The sequence below is a fragment of the Anolis carolinensis genome, chromosome 5 (genome assembly GCF_035594765.1).
Source record: "Anolis carolinensis isolate JA03-04 chromosome 5, rAnoCar3.1.pri, whole genome shotgun sequence".
Classification (NCBI taxonomy): Eukaryota; Metazoa; Chordata; class Lepidosauria; order Squamata; family Dactyloidae; genus Anolis; species Anolis carolinensis.
In genome coordinates, this window is record NC_085845.1 from 59,584,995 (window position 1) to 59,606,083 (window position 21,089).

Sequence of the window (21,089 nt, forward strand, 5' to 3'; positions counted from 1 at the left end):
GTGCCTTTGTTTTACAATATCTTTCATTTGTAATTTTAAAAAGAGTTTTGCGAAGGGGAAATTATGCATTTCTATAAACAGGAATGACAGCTCGTTGCTCTAAGCACCATCCATTGGAACGCCCCTCTTCACCATGCCAAGCACTGAAATGGGATGGAGACGGTCACAGACCCCATCACATGTCCTTTTGAAACAAAACAACAAGTCCTTCATGTTATATTTGCTAATTTCATGATTTCTCCCCATGATCACTGATTAGCACAAATTAACTATAAAGCTATAGTTCTGTGACTTGGGGGGGGGGGGGTGTGACAGTAGCGACAACTGGAGGTATGGCTGTGTTGCCTGAAATGAGGGAGGGGGGAATTGTCCATCTGAAGAGGTTTCTTGTCACAGACCCTTTCCCAAAAGATTATGCAAACGGGGGCATGAAGGGGTGGTTGCCTTCAAGTTACATTTTGATACATATATTAGAAACAGTTTGTACACTTCATCTAAGGAATTAATACAGTTTGCGGTTTATAAAAGATACAAGATATACAAAATCATGAAACTGATACATATTATTAAAAAGCTTTAGGTTTGATAGAGTATATAGGGTGCAGCTGCTGCTACGTTCATTCCAGAACCTCTAAAAATTTGGACTTTCGCAACTACAGACTTCCAGAAAAGGTTTTTAATAAAAAGAAAAAATCTTGCTTGTAATCTCTGGATGAACTATACATCTTTCGAGGGGGGTGTCATGGCTCGAAACCATTGATATATAGGTATGCACATATATGTCACATAAATTTCAAAGTATTCAAAGGGGAGAAAGGAAAGTACTGCATAATTGTCACAACTATTGGAAATATATCAAAGCATCTTTATCTGAATGAGTATGTTTGCTTTTCACAGCTTTACTAATATGGTAAATAAATGATCTATAGCATGTAGCATGTATAATGAAAACTATGCTCCCTAATAATGGTTTTAAGCATTAGTCGATTTTGATTTGTCTATACAGTACTTTTAAGCATTTGGTTATAAAATCAAATGTACCATTTGATAGAATTAATAATTACTATTGGGGCTATGACTTTTTTGCATTTTATGGTGCCACAACAATTAGAAGTGCAATAATTATTTGATTAGTGTTTGATAGGAATGAAAAAAGACATTATTTTATATCATATTGCTGAAAGCATTTAATATAACAACAGCCAAGGAGCATTAACAGGATGCCGCTAAATCCTGGCACAGTGTGGTATCCATGATATGAATATGAAGCATAGATGTCACTGATTAGCATAATATCAAAAATTAAAGCATGTTAAATCTTTTAGATGTCATATTACAAATCAAATTTTGTCCCCTTTTAATTGACTGGGTTAATTATTTCTACAAATGAAAATGCCAAAGCAATATTTACACACTAAGACAAATGAGGTTTATTTAAAAAAAACTTACAAAAAAAAAACAAAGGGAAGAAAGAAATTTTTATCTAACCTTATTGTCTAACATCAACCACCTTGTTGTATCCTTAAGATGTGTAGCCTATCAATATTTTTCATTCCCTTTACCTAATTTAGCTGTGTATGTGGGAAAAACAAACCACTTCACCTTAAAGTCAATGGTCTGTTTGGATATAATATAGTTTCATGATGCAAGCATGAGCCACACACACACACTTCAAATTACATTCTGTGGATTGTGATTCCAGAAAAGCTCCTGCTGTAATAAATGTGATGATGAATAATAATTTCACACCTTTTACATTGTTTTTGTGTAACAGATTAACACAGATGCCTCTTTGAAACATAATATCCCAACCTGAGAGACAAACTGTTTTTCAGGAAAAGAGCTTTTAATTGAGTCAGGAATTCCTCACTCTTTTGCTGTCTATACTAAATTGAGAAAGAGGTTACATTTAAAAGCAATGCTTAATATTGGAATAGGAAAATCAAATTTCAAGTTTCAAAGTGTGGAAATGATAATAATATTAATTAAACTATTTTGCCACTCTGAAATATGAAGTAAGGCTGATGCCCATTTGTTTCACGGAGCGAAATAGATTGCTAATAAACCTCCAAGCTCTCATATTCATATTGTATATTTGTTTGCATGCAATATTAAATCTCGAGAATGTATTTTACTATACCACTAATCCATAATGATGGTAACATAAAACATCACTATGATGTGAAAAGTCAAATTTTAGATGCTAGAAAGAGCTACAAAATATAATTTCTCACTTTGCACCTTCTGTTGTTTGTATATCTATGTACTATGACAGTGAGGTTCCAGCAGACTTCAGTATAACTTCATCTTGTTAGATGTGATCCTTGAATTTAAATGTAAGCGCACATGGTATTTCAGTTTTTAAACAATAATGTAATTTTTAAGTGAACATCAACCACCTCCTTGGTTTTTTTGTGTCTTCTGTTGCAAAGAAAAGATTTATAGCAAAAACTTACATAAATGTTTTTCGTCGTTGTTTTTCTAAAAGACTCTCCATGCTACATTATCAAATTTAGCTGAAGAAGCTTCTTTGAAATGTGTATCTTCATGGAGCGAAATTAAAACAAATTAATTACAGTACTCAATGAAACACAGCTGTTACTACACTTCATCACTCAAAGGTCATCGCTGAAGAAGCCATGTTTTGCCTCTCTGAGGAATCTAATAATAATCCGCAAGTGAGTCTCTTTGATAATCGTGTACCTTTTTGGCTCATCATATTTCTCTGTAATGGAACCAGATGTTAAATCTTCTGCAAAAGAGATGGATCTTCTGAAATCTATGCCATACTTTATTAGACTGCCATCCCATAGGCTTTGCAGGTTAATGTAGAAATCAAATGGTGAGACAGACGTTGCATGTAATGCTGCTGGGTTGGTAATCCCTCCTGGCCCATACTACTTAAAAACGTGCTGGTTGCAGATGTCTACCAGGTGTAACAAATGACTGGAGGATATGCTAGTCTACGATTTTTGGAGAACTATTTAAAATCAAGGTATTTGCATGCACAACAGTTTTGCATTGTTCTAAGAACTGTAACAGCCAACAACTCTGTCTTCCCAAGTTGTGCTCAAATGACAAAGTTGACTTTTTAAAAGATGAAAACGAAGGACTTAAATATAGTTCTATACATTGTTTGCACACACATTTCTGTATATTTTATTTACATTTTATTTAAGACCTATGTGTCTGAAATATTTATTGCCTTATGTTACCATGAGGGCTCATATTAGCTGTACCACTGGTTCTTTGTCATTTTTTTTTAAAGTGAGGAGGCAAAGGCAGAATGGAAAAGAAGAAGAAAGTTGAAGAGGCTGGTTCACATGATCTCATACCTAACCCAGCCTCACATATGAAAGTTAGCTGCTCTCAAGAATGGATAGATGAACCAATTGCTAAATGCAATTAAATAAATAAGTGATGTTCCCCTGTATGCCTCTAAGAAGGGTTCAGGCTGTCCTTGCATGTACAAATGATTTTTTTTAAAGTATTTATCATGTCAGAAGTGAATTAAGGGTACATTTATAATATATTTTATAATACAATCAATGTTAAAAAAAAAACTTTGACCAGAAGCTGGCCACTTGGAGTGCCTCTGGTGTCACTATAAGAAGGTTCTCCATTGTGCATGTGGCAGGGCTCAGGCTGCATTGTAGTTAGTGGTCTGTGGTTTGCTCTTCTCCACACTCGCATGTCATGGACTCTACTTTGTAGCCCCATTTTGAAGGTTAGCTCTGCACCAGGTGCTCAAATGAAGTTCTGCAAACAGCTCAGAATGGTGGTGGCGGCAAGATAGGGGAGATGACAGCCCAGAAGACTGATGCAGTCTGAGATTGTCTGAACATTGGACAGCAGCCCTAGATTCAGCATATACACGCTGGATCTGGGATTACTCAGAGCCAGATTTGCCTGTGGCTAATCTGCCCAGCGAAGATGAGTCATTACAATAGAATTCTAATAGTTAATTTATTTACTCAAGGTAGAATCCTTTTTGGCTAAACAAGGATGTGATTTCTTTAAGGAGAAAAGTGGATAAAGAAAAAAATTGCATGTGATGTTGTAGGTTTACATATTGTGTTACATATTGTTAGACACAATTAAAACCTTATTATTTCCAAAATGACAAAATTAGTCATTCCTATCTTGAACCATATTCCTTTTAATGGTACTAAAGCAAAATCTATGTAGCCTTAATCCAATCTATTATAAAGATTTAGAGTGGAGAAATAAATATCCCTATATATAAATTGTTACAGAAGACAAAACAACAACCTAGAGGGCATTCATAATATACTGAAATCAGTTTTACCAGTTGAAAATGTATAAGAAATGTTGGTTCTGATGTAAATTACATTAGCTGTATTTTTTTCTTTTCATGAATATGATGTATAGATTTTAGATTTTTCCCCCCTTATTATGTTCATTCTGTTTATATATTAACACATGTATTAAAATACTTTATAGATCTAAACAGAGGGCTAATGATACAATGCAAATGAAAAAAGGAAATGCTTAATTTTAATCACATGCAAATAACCATATGCTAAACATAATTGGGCAATGTGTGTACATGATTTCTGCAGATTCCATAGTCTGTTATTTCAGTGCAGTGCAGAGTGCACTTGAATTTGCATATATTTACACATTTGGGATAATTTAGTCTGCTTCCACAAGCTAGCTTTTTAAGAGATTGACATTTTTGGCAGGGTCAAAAAAGAGAATGTCAGAGAGGCTGAATAGCAACTGCGAGCACAAAGATCAAAGCTGTGTAAGGTGGCATTGCCCATTCCTGGTTGCGTACAGACAGATACTGCCTGCGTTCTTCAAAGCTATGCTTTGGTATGACAGCTAGAAACAGTAAAATCAAAGCTGGGACTTTGTATGTGACATATTGTATAGTCTCAAAAGCAAATGAGATAAATATAAAACTGTAAAAAGGGAAAACTGGTTGAATATGTCATTTACTGTTGTTATTTATTAAAAATCTAAGATGTGTTTTTCAGCCAGACTCAGTATGATTTAGAGCAATATACCGAGCTGAAACAACTAAAAGAAAAGTTATGTGTATGATCATAAAATGCAACAGCCCAGATAATATATCTGAAAATATGAATGACAATTAAGCAGGACAACATGATTTATTAAAGGACACATTAATTTTTTTAATGAATATTAGGCAGAGATGTGTGCATTATTTGTTCCTTTTGTTTCATTTGTGTTTCCATTTTGTACCGTCCATTTGGATGGCATTAAACGGAAAGGCTCCCCCGAAACAAAAACTAACTCGAAACAAAAGGTAGGCGGGAGTCAGTATCAGCTCCAAGCCTGTTTTTGGATTGATGAGCTGCAGGCCCTGTGAAGCCTAGGTGCGTAGGCCCAAAGTTGCACCTGTAGGCCCAAAGCCCCCAGGCCTACGGGTGCAGGCTTGGGCCTATGCACCCAGTCCTCACAGGGCCTGCAACTGATTGCCAAGTAAGGAGCACTCCTTACTCAGCAATCGGCTGGGCCTCGCTGGGCCTGCTGCAGCCAATTGCCAAGTAAGGAGTGCTCCTTATTCGGCACTCGGCTGCAGCAGGCCCAGTGAGGCTCAAGTGCACTGCATAGGCCCTAAGCCTGCACCCATAGGCCCAGTTGCTTTGGACCAAAACAGAACAGATCTTTCAGCCTGGAAGACAAAACAAAACAAATGTCTGACCCCCGATTTCAGGAGGTCAGACGAAAATGGACCAAAAGCCGTGACACGAAACGGGACAAGGTAAGTCCCGAATGCACACCACTAATATTAGACTGCTTTCCTGGCCTTCATAAGCATCTAGGTAAAGGTAAAGGTTTCCCCTGATGTTAAGTCCAGTCATGTCTGACTCTGGGGGTTGGTGCTCATCTCCATTTCTAAGCCGAAGAGCCGGCGTTGTCCGTAGACCCCTCCAAGGTCATGTGGCTGGCATGACTGCATGGAGCGCCGTTACCTTCCCGCCGGAGTGGTACCTATTGATCTACTCACATTGTCATGTTTTCAAACTGCTAGGTTGGCAGAAGCTGGAGCAACAGCGGGCGCTCACTCCGCTCCCGGGATTTGAACCTGGGACCTTTCGGTCTGCAAGTTCAGCAGCTAAGTTCTTTAACACACTTAGTCACCGGGGCTCCTAAGCATCTAGTAGTCACAAATATAGCACCTTGATAGGCCTACTTTCTATGATTTTCCCACTTCTTTTTTAAGTTCTGTGAAATCTTCTTCAGTGGTTCAGGTGGAAAGATGGAACTATTGTACACTCAATAGGTAAGAATGTCAGATTCCATAGGTAGAAAAAGAGCCCACTGCTTCAGTCTCCCTTCCTCTTGTGTCAATGCTGCATTTGTTGTGTGAAAATAACTACAGTAATACCCTCCAATTCCCCAAATGTATTAAACTAAAGTTCCCAACATTACCAGGAGTCTGAGGATGGTAAGAATTGCAATTCTACATATTTTAACAGCCCCAGATTGAACTACAACTGGATTCTTTCTAGCCACGCTTTCAGATAGTTCAGGATTATTCCAATCTTTCTCTCAATTTCTTCTCAACCCAACAGTTAAACTTTTCAGTTCTGGATGATACTAATTTTGGGCATATGCATTAATCCCCATCCCCTAGTATGGGCTGAACAAGTACACTCTCAAATATTCCATAGCCAACTGTCCTTTTGATAATACTTTTAAAAAACTCAAAATGTCCCTTTGCATCTAAAGGGAGAAAAGAGGAGGGAATTCTATGTTGATGCACTTTTTGGGATCTCAAAGGATGGAGGGCGGGCGGGGGGGAGGTATTTTGAGTGGAGTTCAAAAATTGGGAGGCCGGAACTGTGGGTACTTAAAAACAACCCATATACCTTACTTTCCTGATTTTGCCCTAGCTGTAATATGTCCTTTTTGAAAATGAGTACCACTGTATGCAATGTTTGAATGTTGTCATGCCAGGCATTTGTATAATGCCACTAATAACTTGGTGTTCTATTTACAGCCACTTCCCTGCTGCTCATACTTGACCAGAGAAAACTAGACTATACAAAAAACTTTGCAGCAAACTGAAAATAGAGTTTGTTGTGCACTGGCTGAAAAGTAATTTCGCAACTTAAAAAAAGAGGAGCTCTTTGGTGTGGGTTTGCTAATCTTCTTTGGCATATAAGGTTGTGGATACCACAGAAAAAATGATTTCAAGAGATAATAGTATATATGACAAGATACAGAGAAGGGCATGCACAAGATATGGCTGGTAGAGAATACTGAGCTTGTTAATCACAGGTTGTTCAAATCTGGATTAAATCTATTGCTGCTTCTACTTGCTTGACAGTAAACACTTCGCTTGAGATCACATTCTGGAATAGTTCTGCCATTGCTAATGGTAGCTGAAATATTTTTGACAGTACTTAACATCTATCTTCCAGTAACTGAATGATAGTCCCTTTTATTGCGGCATGAAAATAAAATTGCCAAAATCATGCTAGGATTTCACAAATGTATACTGGCAAATAACTGCGATATATTCAGTGTAATTCACTCAGCTTTCACTGGCTGTATTCTTCCCAAGATGTGGACTTATTTATTGTTCCAAGAGTTGTTTGCTAGGTTTTTTAAAATTATTATTTGGTTAAGAAAGTTAATATATTTTTTACTCAGATGCAGTTTGTGAAACAGACACAAGGAACATTTTCAGTTTTATCACCTTTGTCAAATTACATTTGTTTGAAAATCTTTCAAACAAAGCATCTGTGAAAATTTGAAAAAAAAACAGCTTTTGCTGACAAACCAGGTAAATGAAAAACCAGAAAACAATAGTGGAATGAAATAAGGGCAATTTTATTAATAAGTTACCTTTGTACTGTTTCTTGTAAAAAGCAAATCAATTTTGGAGTGGCAATTTGATATGGGAGTGGCTGAAGCAGTCAATCACCCCTGACTCTAGCCTACATCCTTCCCTGGGTGAAACACAAAAGCTCCTAACAGCAATCCCTGATGGTGGTTCACAGGTCCAGCTAGTATACTGGAAGGATAACCAAAAGGTGTAAATCCTTGAAGCCACTTTTACTTCTAACTAGGGCAGGGATCTCAAAACCAGCCCCAAGAACAGGAGATTAATCCCAACCCCCAGATTGCTTGATTTCCAGGAGAAGTTCAAAATTCCCATCCAACACACAAAGTGCTAGTAGGTGCAACACCAAATCATAGTTCCACCCAATACCTGCCACAAATCGAGGAACAGTGTCTACTGTGCAGAGCCGGCCCTAGGTATTTTTCAAGTGTAGGCGAACAGAATTTTGGCGCCCCCCCCCCAAACCAATCACTGAAAAATAAAAGCGTTGGATAAGCGAAAATGTTGGATAATAAGGAAGTATAAAGGAAAAGCCTATAAAACATCAAATTACATTATTATTTTAAAAATTAAGCACCAAAACATCATGTTTTACAACAAATCAATAGAAAAAGCAGTTCAATACATGGTAATGTTATGTAGGAATTACTATATTTGCAAATTTAGCACTAAACATTGAACAGGGATATAGGGCAGTGTGGACTTAGATAACCCAGATAGCCCTCAGTATTAAAAAAAAAAACTCTAAAATCAGGACAATAAATAAAGAACAACACTCTGAAAACAGAAGAAATCCAGACAGTAAACAATCAGGGACAGCTAACTCCTCCCAAAAAAAAGATTCTCCCAGGCAAGAAGAAGCCAGGCCTTGAAGCCACAGGGCCATTAAATGCTAATCAAGGTGATTAATTACAACATTCACACCTGCTTCAAAGAAAAGTTCTTTCTCCCACCCTGGACCTTCTACAGATATATAAACCCCACATACCTAGCTTCCAAGTTCCTACAGACCTCACAATCTCTGAAGGCCCCAAATGTGGGCTTGCATGGTGCAAAGGTGGGTCTGCGCCGGCCGGAAGGCCCAGCACGGTCGCTGGAAGGCCCGAAAGAGAAGGAGGTGGAGAGTGCTGCCCTCCTCCCAGGACGATGGTGCCCCCGGGACGATGGCGCCACAGGCAAATGCCTATTTTGCCTTATGGTTGGACCGCCTCTGCTACTGTGTTCCCTATTCTCCACCATAACCAAATAGGAAAAATTTAGGGCATGTTGCAAATCCTCAGTAAAAAGCTGTAGACCAATCTCTGCTGTAGAACTCCATCGGGCTGCAATAATTTGGGACGTGTGTAGGTAATCTCAGAGTGCGCAATGTAAAACCCCAGTCTGTTAGCCAAAGCATTTCTTATTTCATTATTGACTCTCTTTTGAGCCATGTCTAGGCGGTGTACATCACCCTCCCTGGGCCATTGCTACCTAGAAATGATAGCCACTAACTTTGTGTAGGAACATTTTTCCTGAATTTTTCCCATATCTCTGACTGCCTGGATAATAAGTGCTTTCCAGTGAGAAGACCCAGGCCATTGCCTCCAAGATACACAAGCAAAATATGAGTAGGTGGGCCACAGTACTCCCTAAACTGTAGGGGCAACAAGCCATTCCATCGCAAGCCTCCGGCCAAGCCATTCGACAGTGGCATTGCCACTTAAACTGACTGTTCAACACAGGAATGTGGGAGAGGAGTAGAAGATGCAGGGCTAGAGGATGTGACTAATTTGATGATGATTTGCATTTGTGTATTTGATACATGATTTGAAATAATTACTTTGTAAAGATGATAAGTGGTTGTGTGTTTGCTGTGTGTGTTTGTACTTATTATGACTTCTTAGGACTGATTTTTTACACAATATCAAATAGAAATTGTTACTGAGGTGAGATGTTTTTTCAACCATAGAAATAGTGCTTTGGTAACTGGATTTCTCTAATGGAAGTTCCCCTGCCCTAAGGCATCAGCAAGTCGAGGAAACTATTTTTCTAAAATGCTTTAAAATAATCTTGTTAAGCCATAGAACAACATCAAAAGGAAAGGCCTCCTAGATGCTCAGCTGCTGACAAGGGAATTTTTTTGCTAAGGAACTGCAGATAGCTTCACATTTTTACACCCCTTAATTTAGAATCCCTTGCTCACCTCATGGAACATGGCTCAGAGGTTTTGGGAAAATCCTGAAAATTGGCTTCAGGGCCCCTGAATAAGAAAAGAGTCTCCTACTGTCTGCACATGACAAAGATTTCATTACATCTAATTCCCTAGAGGTCACTAATGTTCATTTCCCCAAACAGGTCTCATTAGAAGAAGGATTATGTTTGAATTCTGTTCCTTAGTAATGACTTCCTAGGTCATTATACTTAATTCCTATATAACATTAGAAACTGAAGATAAAACTCCAAGAGTCACAGATTTTCCCCACCTTACTGTACTCCTTGTAGTGAATGAGGAAAAAAATAAAATCCCTGCACAGCTCTGCATATTATGGCTTTTCTGTGAATATTTGAAAGGACTTATATAAAGAATTAATAAGAAAATGACCATCAATATGAGAGGCAGGACAGGAGGGAAGTAGGTGTAAAGATACTCAAGAGATTTGATCCTTGCTCATTTCAACAAGAGCTGAGCTGACCCATATTTCTGAGTTGAATGGCTGTAGTCCATCCACATTTTAATGGAAGTTGCCATGTAGAATATTTTTAAATTCACAATTGATTTTATTTATTAACTATGTTCCATCAATGAGCTCACAACAATGTATGTACCCTATCTTCATAACAACCCTGAAAGGGAGATCAGGATGAAACAAAGTAACTGGGTTAAGGTCAATTATTACTCTAGTAATGAGTCTCATAGTTTGGAAGGGCCTCAAACTATGCATCCCAAATATCAGTCCAATACTGCAAAAATAGAACAGGACAAACACAGGAGTAAACATATGCAAAAGTGACATAATCTGGAAACAAATTCAGTTGCCCATATCCATATCTTTCAGCAGTCTTTATTTGAGAATGTTCTACCATTTCTTCAGCTGCCTTTAAAAAAATTCTCCCTCCACTTACCCTCTTTGTTCTCATCTTCAATGGCTGCAAGTTGTGTTAAAAAGAGTTTGTACACAACTAATTTAGCAGAACAGAGAGGATAGGAAGGTATGGAATCTTGCCTTTTCCAAAAAAGGTTCAGGCAAAAGCAAACTGCTGCAATGTTTCCTGATGTAAATTCTTCCTTATTAATAACATTTGCCATTTTCGACCTCATTACATTAATGAGGTTGTGTGGGGTGATCCACCAGCCTCCATGGTGAATCGGTGGGGCAGCTGGCAATCCCGGAGCCCTGCACCCCACCTCATCTGCACTGGTGCATCCCCATCATATGTCGGGAAGTGTTGCCATGTAGCTGCCTCCCCCCTCCCATGCTAGTCCCATTATTCCCAACAGAACACAGAAATTTCTTGCGTTCCGGGCAGAGTGTGATAGGATGCTTGCACCCCAGTTCATCGACAGAGCCCCACTGGAAGTCAGAGTTTGGTGTTGGGCTCTGTGGATCAACTGGGGCACAAGCGTCCTATGACACTTGCATCCCCCCATGTGATGAAGTCTTTTGACCACAATTTGATATTGCTTGATTATATGTGTCGCAGTTTTCATCTGTGCAATGCTGGACGGTATGCAAATCTTGGCTTGTGGGGGATTGTATTGAATAGGAGTTGAGGAAGACAGCATCATCCTTCTCTAGTATCTCAAACTACAAAACTGAGGGTTCAACTGGCATGGCAGCTCCTGTATCCACAAAGTGATACTTTCCTGGATTTCACATGTACAGTAGAATCTCACTTATCCAACACTCGCTTATCCAACATTCTGGATTATCCAACACATTTTTGTAGTCAATGTTTTCAATACATTGTGATATTTTGGTGCTAAATTCGTAAATACAGTAATTACTACATAGCATTACTGTGTATTGAACTACTTTTTCTGTCAAATTTGTTGTCGAACATTATATTTTAGTGCTTAATTTGTAAAATCATAACTTAATTTGATGTGTAATAGGCTTTTCCTTAATCCCTCCTTATTATCCAACATATTCGCTTATCCAACGTTCTGCTGGCCCGTTTATGTTGGATAAGTGAGACTCTACTGTATATGCAAAATTGCATAAAATAGCAAACTCTATTGAAATGAAGACCTTCTGGCTCAAGAACACCATAGCAGTGCCCCTGAGGACCTAGGAAATGCCTACAGTGAATGTATTTTGTTGAACATGGACAAATGAAACCACAGATACCAGTCCTATAAATACACTGTTTGCACTGTATTATAATGACATACTGTGAAAGCATCGCTGATCCCATGATGTTCCAGTATGGCTTAATTAACCTGATCAAGTATCATACCTGGTGTGTTATGCTCAGATGTCACACTCAGATAGAAGGGACTGATTTTCAGGTGCCCCACCTTGTAAAAAATCATGATACCAGCAACCAATGTCATGTATTTTCATTGAATAGCCTATAATTTTAACTTCTCATTCCTGTCAGAATAAAGGAAATATATTTAGGAGAGGGGTATCTCTGCTTCTAAACGAAAGTTTCCATTCAATGTTCAAATCAAGCTTTGCTTTTTATTAATATCAGACAGCTGAAAACTGTTATATTATCCAGGGAAATTTGAAATACTTTAGGGAATTTGCTGAGTAGTTAAACTAAAGTTTCCTACCATCATAGAAAAAAGAAACTATTTCTAGTGATCAAGGGGATGCAAATAAGCATGACTGACAGGGCTAAAGCTTACTAGTACAACATCGGTCTATTAAATGTACAGCTTAAGCAGTGAAAAAATATCAGAGAATAAATGCAGCTGTGCTCTTTTCCCTTTGGTCTATATTTAATAGACCAAAGTTATGTATATTTAATAACTAGCTTGCTATTTCTAGTCATGGTCTCAAAAGATGGGCAAGGGACCTCCAACAAGCAACAATGATTGTCAATTAAAATGGAAGAGGAAAGTTGGAATTCTGTTAAATCATTTGCTGTTCTTTTAAAATATGTGTCTTATTTTCTCTCTGCACAATATGCAGTTTTTGAAAAGAGACATTATTTTCCATTTTGGAACATCCTTAGGAATGCATCATCATTTCTCATTTTGTAATTCTAATTGCCTTATTACCATATAGAACCAGTATATATTTCCCACGTAGATCCCTAAAACATTTAAAATATATGAACACACTAGGGGTGCATCTACACTGAAAAATTAATGCAGTTTAACATCAGTTTAACTACCATGACGCAGTTCTATGGCATCCTGAGATTTGTAATTCAGTAAGGCACCAGTGGAACCCCGGTGGCGAAGTGTGTTAAAGCACTGAGCTGCTGAACTTCCAGACCGAAAGGTCACAGGTTCAAATCCCGGGCGTGAGCGCCCACTGTTAGCTCCAGCTTCTGCCAACCTAGCAGTTCGAAAACATGCCAATGTGAGTAGATCAATAGGTCAATAGGAAAGGTACTGGTGCTCCATGCAGTCATGCCGGCCACATGACCTTGGAGGAGTCTACAGACAACGATGGCTCTTTGGCTTAGAAATGGAGATGAAAACCAACCCCCAGAGTCAGACATGACTGGACTTAATGTCAGGGGAAACCTTTACCTTTACCTTTACCTAAGGCACCAGCACTTTGGCAGAGAAGGCTGAAGACCTTATAAAACTACAACTTGCATGAATCCATAGCATTGAACAATGAGACTTAACTGTATTAATTCTACAGCATAGATGTACCCTTGTGTTTCACAACAGGAAATCTGATTCTACTTTTAGATGTTGAGTCAGCAATTTCCCTGTTTTTCAAATAACCTAAAATTACCTGTAAATGTATGCGGAAGGCCAGGTAAAATGTAATTAACAGTTTCTGCTATACTTCATTAATTCTACAGTGTAATCTCCTATAACAGACACATTGACACTGACAACTTTCAATAAGAAGAGTATAACCTTCAAATAGTATGATACTAAAATGTATTTTCATATGACTGATACTACTAGGTACATGTAGTTTGAACTATCTGGTACTTATTCTACAATGACTGCAGAAGTAATGCATTATATTTTATATGTGTAGTCTTGTGCAAATATAAATATGCAGACATGCATGTTTGCAGGTGCTGATATCTTGCATTGATTCACAATGCATCACAACTATCACCTAGAACAGTGTTTCTCAACCTTCCTAATGCTGCGACCCCTTAATACAGTCCCTCATGTTGTGGTGACCCCCAATTTTGCTACTGTTATGAATCATAATGTAAATAATTATCTGATATGCAGGATGTATTTTCATTCACTGGAACAAATTTGGGACAAATACCCAATACGCCCAAATTTGTATACTGGTGGGGTTGGGGGGAATGATTTTGTCATTTGGAAGTTGTCGTTGCTGGGATTTATAGTTCACCTACAATCAAAGAACATTCTGAACTCCACCAACAATGGAACTGAACCAAACTTGGCACACATAACTCCCATTGCCAACAGAAAATACTGGAAGGGTTTAGTGAGTTTTGGAGTTGTAGTTCACCTACCCCCTGAGAGCACTGTGGACTCAAACAGTGACAGATCTGGACCCACAAACACTCAATATGCACAAATGTGAACACTGGTAGAGTTTGGGAAAAACAGACCTTGACATTTGGGAATTGTAGTTGCTGGGATTTATAGTTCACTTTCAATCAAAGAGCCCCTTGAACCTCACCAATGATAGAATTGGGCCAGACATTCCACGTAGAACCCCCATGACCAACAGAAAATACTGGAGGGATTTGAGGGGAATTGATAGTTATTTAGTGGACATGTAGTTCACCTAAATCCAGAGAGTACTGTGAACATAAACAGTGATGGAACTGTACCAAATTTGACACAAATACCTGATACGCCAAAATTTGAATACTGGTGGGGTTGGTGTGTGTGTGTGTGTGTGGGGGGGGGGGGTGATTTTGTCATTTGGGAGTTGTAGTTGCTGGGATTTATAGTTAACCTACAATCAAAGACCACTCTGAACTCAGCCTACAATGGATCTGCACTGTCTTTTTGCAAAAAGGAAGAGAAGGACAGGTAGAAAGATCTTCAGCCTTCTCTGCCAAAGGGATTCCTAAGACCATCAGAAATATGTATTTTCTGATGGTCTTTGGCGACCCCTCTGACAACCTCTCATGACCCCCCCCCCAGGGGTCCTGACCCCCAAGTTGAGAAACACTGATTTAGAGTTATTCTGTTGATCTGCTGGTGCAACTGTGTTGTCTTTCCTGAGCGTTTAACTTCCAAATCATTACAAATTTGGATTAGTCTTTGATCTGTATTAGCTATTAGGGTGCCATCTTTAGTGTATATCATTCTGTTGTACAAATAGTGCATACATACATATGCACAGATAGATACATACAGACAGACGCATGGTGCATACATACATACGGTCTGTATGTTACAAATTTTTGAAAATGCAGATTGCAATGCTAAGTGCAGAAATAAAATGCCTTTCTTTTTTAGGGAACCAAAATGTCTTACAATACTAATGAAAATCCTAAATAGCAGATCATAAGAAATAAGCAGGAATAAGGGCAGATTTACTAACTGGTTGAAGGCAGGTGGTGAAGGAGCCCAAAGGATGTTTACTCGAAAGATGTTTCCACATTCACAGGGCTATCATTAGCATGAATGGGAATATAACCTTGCATATTCATGAGCACTGCGTGAACATTGCAGTGCATACAGGAAGCCTGATTAGTGCCTGCTTCTGTCTATGAATGAATTTAAGTTTGATGAGAAAAGGTGAGCATTAAGTGCCATTTTTCTTTTTTAAAGTCTGTAATTATTCTGTTTGATTGTTTGTTTGTCTCTGCAGACATTCCCGATGGGGTTTGGAGATGGACAGCTGTATCCCTGGACAGATGGGTTGAGAAGAAAGGACTGGCATGATTACGAAAGTATTCAGAAAGATGCCATGCGTTCAGGTGGGCTGCTTAGAGAAAATCAGCATTTTTCTTTGTCCTTTGCACCTTGGGATATTTTGTTATTATACCTGGCTAAACAATATCTTTTTCAAGCCCTTTGAAAGACATTCTGTGTCTCATACTATGCTGGTACTTAAAAATAGATTCAAATTAGAGAATTAAGATCAGGACTTGCCATTGCCTGAGCTGCTGCCACATCTCTCAGAGGAAAATAATCCTGTTCCAATTTCATTTTTAATAGTTGAGGTTTTGTCACTTACATCCTGTGGATTCTCTTGTATCCCACTTCCAATATCTTAGTATACTGCATGCTTCTCTGCCCGTTTCGTTCACAAAGATTTATGAAACTACTTTAAGAGAGGGAGTGACTGACCCAGAGGGATGGAAAGAATATATTGCCATATACAAAAATGGTCAAAAATGGTTTCTCGAGTATTAAGAAACACAGATTAATAGAATCTAGGGTGGATGAGAATGTTCACAGTACACTTATTCTGTGCCAATTCTGCACAACTTTTGTTCAGAAAACAACATTTTGTTTGAGACTTTTCTGCACATGTTGTTCTCTGTGCACATGTTGTTGTCTGCAAAAAAAGTTGTGTAACTGTTTCAAAGAATATGTTCAATAGTAAAAAATGATTTTTTTTTCAGTTGGAAGAAAATTGCTACTATTACTCAATGCTTCCTTTAAGAATTAAATTAGCAAAGAATTGCATTAGTATTGCTCCAAGGTAGTGGTGAAGTACCTAGAATCCTTTAGTTTGTTCCTCTTAACATTAACTCTAAAGCTACCTAGCAAGGAATTCCAAACTACAAGGTAGAGCCATGACCAATAAAGTTATATTGAACTGATATCTACATAATTCAGATATACCATTAGGTTCAGATTCCCACTCAACCATTCATTGGCCACCTTGATTCAGTCTCCGTCTTTCACATTTTGGCTACACCTGTACTGTAAGATAAATGCAATTTGACCACATTTTATTGTCATAGTTTAATGCTATGAAATACTAGGTTTGTCATTGTTGAGATACCAGCACCCTTTGGCAGAGAAGGTTAAAGTTCTTGTAAAACTTACAACTCCCATGATTCCATAGCAATGGACAATGACAGTAAACATTACTTTTACATTGCAGATGACTCCAAGATTATCACATGAGGTTCCTGTGTGGACAATAGGGCACCACCCTGAGATATTTGAAGTGGGATAAAAGGGAATAGAGAATAAAAGAAGACAGTACAAAGAGGTGGGAAGTTCTTTCTAATCCCCCACATACACACACACTTACGCTGCTGTAATAAAACTTCAGCTGTTGAATAGTACTGCTTTACTTTCTTCCCAGAGATGTGGCAGGTTGCTGCAAATCTCAGGATTGTATAGGATGTAGTCATGGCAGGGAAAATGTCGTAAGGGCAAGGGCAAATCCCCCCCCCCCCGCCCCACACTGACCAGAAGAAAGAGTGTCACACATAAAGTTGGGATAACCAAAGGCTACAACTTCTTTATTGGTTACAACTGAAAACAGGGTTGGCAGCCAAAAATGGATCCTGAATCAAGGTATTGGACGGCCCACTACTGACCGATGCACAAAGATGATGGGGACGCATTGCAGCTTCCCATTCTATCTGCCCTGGAACGCCTGCACTACTGCACTCCCTAGCAGCCACGTGACAGACCTCCTCCCCTCCCCACCCCACCCAAAAGCTCACATACTAGATCCAGGGCTCATGCCAATCGCCCTCAAGATGTGACAAAAATACAAGAAAGAAACAACTACACATAATAGCAACAACTGGGTAATTTATCAAAGCGCTATATTTGTTATGTGTGTAGACACACCTTGTATTCTGTGTCTTTCCTCAGTCAAATATACAATTGCTAACTATTGATGGTCAACAACAAGGCCTTATTTTCTCTTGTAGGTATTTATTTTAAAAATGAACATAATACTGGACAGCCCTTGAAATAGCAGACAATTTCAAAAGCAGGTTTGCTCTCTGGAAAGCTGGACATATGGCCATCCTATCTGTTTCTTGGTGAAGTTTTCCAAATGGCTGCAAAAAGCACAGGCTTCCATAAAATATCTCTCAAATTGGGATCTTGTTACAGCTGCTTGCTACATAAATTAACCATAGCATACTAGCTCAGGTTCATGTTTAGCATAGTATAACTGAATAAAACCTCAGAAAAGCATAATGAACTCCAGGCCAGAGCTGGCACTTTTCCTTTCTCAAGCTGAGTTCGGCTTCATCATAGTTGACATACGGAGAACATAAAAAAATATGATCAGTACCAACTGCTGGTGAGACATAGAAAAGAAGCTGCCAGCTAATTGCTCTGACACCTTTCCTGCTGTTTGAAGTGTGAAGGGCAAATAGCACTAAATAGAATGTGTAAATTTTAGTAACACCAGTGGAAAGTGAAGCATTTTTCAGAATTGCATTAACCTAAACAATGACAGTACATTTCCATTTTCTAAGAGTCAAGCAGGATCAATGTGATCTAGAGGAGATAGGGTGCTTTTACACTGTAGAATTAATGCAGTTTGACACCACTTAAACTTCTTTGGCTCCAATGCTAAGAAATCCTGGGCTCTGTAGTTTGGTGGAGCATTAGCAGTCTTTGACAAAGAAGGCTAAAGACCCTGTAAAATTATAACTTTCATAATTCCATAGCATGGAGCCATGGCAGTTAAAATGGTGTCAAAATTGCATTAATTATACAGTATAATGCACCTAGAGTGACAGATAAGGTTGGAGACAACTCAGATTTAATTCCCCACTTGTCCCTAAATCTCATTGAAATGCAGTGAGATGAGGAGGGTGATAGTTATTATTTTTTTACCTTGTTTAGTGTTATCGATCTAGACTGTAACTCTGATATTTAAATGGTTTTTGGCAGCCAGTCAACTATGTGCCATTGATTATTTTCACTTGTATCCAATGTTGGTCTATATTAGCAAATATTAATATAGGGGAAATATTTAAACACTCACAAAATATCATAGAATACTTTCACAACATCAGAAATTGTGCCTTAGCAATAATAAATGTTCCAGTTTCCAACTCAGTATTACTTTATACCAAGGTTGTCAAATTCATTTTCAACAAGGGCCATATCAGCCACATCAACTGAGGGCCACATCAGCCTTCAAAGGGTTGTAATTCTAAGAATGTATAAATGTAACTATGTTCTCCTGGCACTGAAAGCCTCACGGGCCACATGAAATGATATGGTGGGCCAAAGCTGGCCTGCAGTTCTATTTTTCACATGGGTGCATTAGACCTTTCTTACTATCAGACGTACGTAATAATCTAAAGCAGGGGTCTCAAACTTTTTCAGTGGCAGAGCCCTGAAAATAGTTTCTCATGGAGCCCCAAGAAATGTTCATACATTGTATTATATATAATGTATATATAAAATGTATATATATCAGACATGAGCAAACTTTTGGATGCATTGTGTTTTAAAATTTTACAAACATGGGCTGGACCAGTGGCAGATGGATGGAGAGTGTTTGTGTAAACTAATTGAAAAAAATGAACAAATTCTTTTGCACACTGCACATATCTTGTTTGTAGTGAAAAGGGGGGGGGGGGTAAGAACAATACAATATTTAAAATGAAGAACGATTTTAACCAATGTAAACTTAACAGCATTTCAATGGAAGACCCCAGGGGCCATCCAGTCCAACCCCCTTGTGCCATGCAGGAAAAGTACAATCAAAGCACCCTAAACATTCAGGCTTTGTAATAATAATAATAATAATAATAATAATAATAATAATAATAATAATAATAATAATAATAATAATAATAATAGCAGCAACCACAGAGGCCAACTAGTCCAGCCACCTTCTGCCATGTAGGAAAAGAACAATCAAAGCACCCCCGAGCGGTGATAGAGGAATAGGGTTTTGGAATCAAGAAAAGTGAGAGGAAAAGGCTTTTGGTGGCAGGGGGGGGGAGAGGAAGGCACAGGAAAAAGGAAAGAAAGCTTGGAGTGGAGGAGGAGGGAGCCACGGTACCCTCAATGTGCTTCGCAGAGCCCCTAGGGCTCCACAGAGCACACTTTGAGAATCAGATATAAGTGCCAAGTTTCTTATCTAGGTCTGGATAAACTGTTCAGCTGACAGATTTATAGCTTAGTAAATTTCATTATAGTGAGGATGGTGATGTGTGTCCTTCTTTGTGGCAGTATCATGTTTTAGCTAAGATTCCATTGCCATTATCTCTGAGAGCCCTTCACTAGTGCTATTGCTTAGTAGCTGCTTGGCATATTTAGTCCTCAACGAAAGCCTGACATGTGATACCCTACCAGAAACATTGCTACCATCAGGATAACCTCTTGGTTCACAGTTGCATGAAGATCCACCATTGTGGAAAAATACTGCCATTGGTGGATCTACCTCAACTTTTAATGAGAGGCCTAAATAGGAATTCTTTCTCAGGAATTTCACAGAATACATAACAAACTTGTTTTATATCTTTTAGCGAGAACCCATTGTGGATCGCTTTTTGTCTTTGTTTTTCTTCATTACCTTTCACATATTTACATCTTAAATTCTTGATTATTTAACCTTTAACATTTTCAGTTTATTTTCAGTTTAGGGTGCATCTATGCTGTAGAATTCAAGAAGTTTAACATCACTTCAACTGTCATGGTTCAATGCTATGAAATCCTGGGTGTTGTAGTTTGGTGAGGCACCAGTATTCTGGTAGAGAAGATCAAAGATATTGTAAAACTATGACTCCCAGAACTCTATAGCATTGATCCGTGGCATTTAAAGTTATGGAAAACTGCATTAATTCTATAGTGTAACTGAACCCTTAGTGTTTCACATAGGAAATCCAATTCTACTTTTAGAAGCTAAGTTAGCAATTTCTCTGTGTTTCAAATAAACTAAAATTACCTATAAAATGTTTAAGGAAGGACAAATAAAATGTAATTAAAAGTTGCTGTTATGACAAGAGTTAAAAGATTACTTTGTAAGTTCAAGTTCATTTTTATGAACCCAGAATACAAGTTGTATGATCAGCTGCATCTATATTTTCCAACATCTTTTTTGTTATTTCATCATTTTATAACCAGTCATTTGTTGCAGTACACAGAAGTCAATCATTTTAGTGCAGCTGGAGCATCACAGCTTCATTCTAATGAGAAATCAGTATTAACCTAAAAATAATCCCTCGTTAT

At 38.3% G+C, this 21,089-nt stretch overlaps 1 protein-coding gene across 4 annotated transcripts in view; it reads left to right on the forward strand.

Annotated features, from left to right (window-relative positions):
* galntl6 (polypeptide N-acetylgalactosaminyltransferase like 6) overlaps nt 1-21,089 on the forward strand; it is a 753,660-nt gene that overhangs the window by 235,935 nt on the left and 496,636 nt on the right. For all 4 annotated transcript variants that reach the window (XR_010006391.1, XM_016995302.2, XM_016995304.2 and 1 more), the window contains one exon: nt 15,781-15,889. Coding sequence is in view for 3 of the 4 variants with exons in the window: in XM_016995302.2 (XP_016850791.1) it covers nt 15,781-15,889 (109 nt within the window). In the remaining variant the exon portion in view is untranslated. The remainder of the gene's footprint in view (nt 1-15,780; nt 15,890-21,089) is intronic.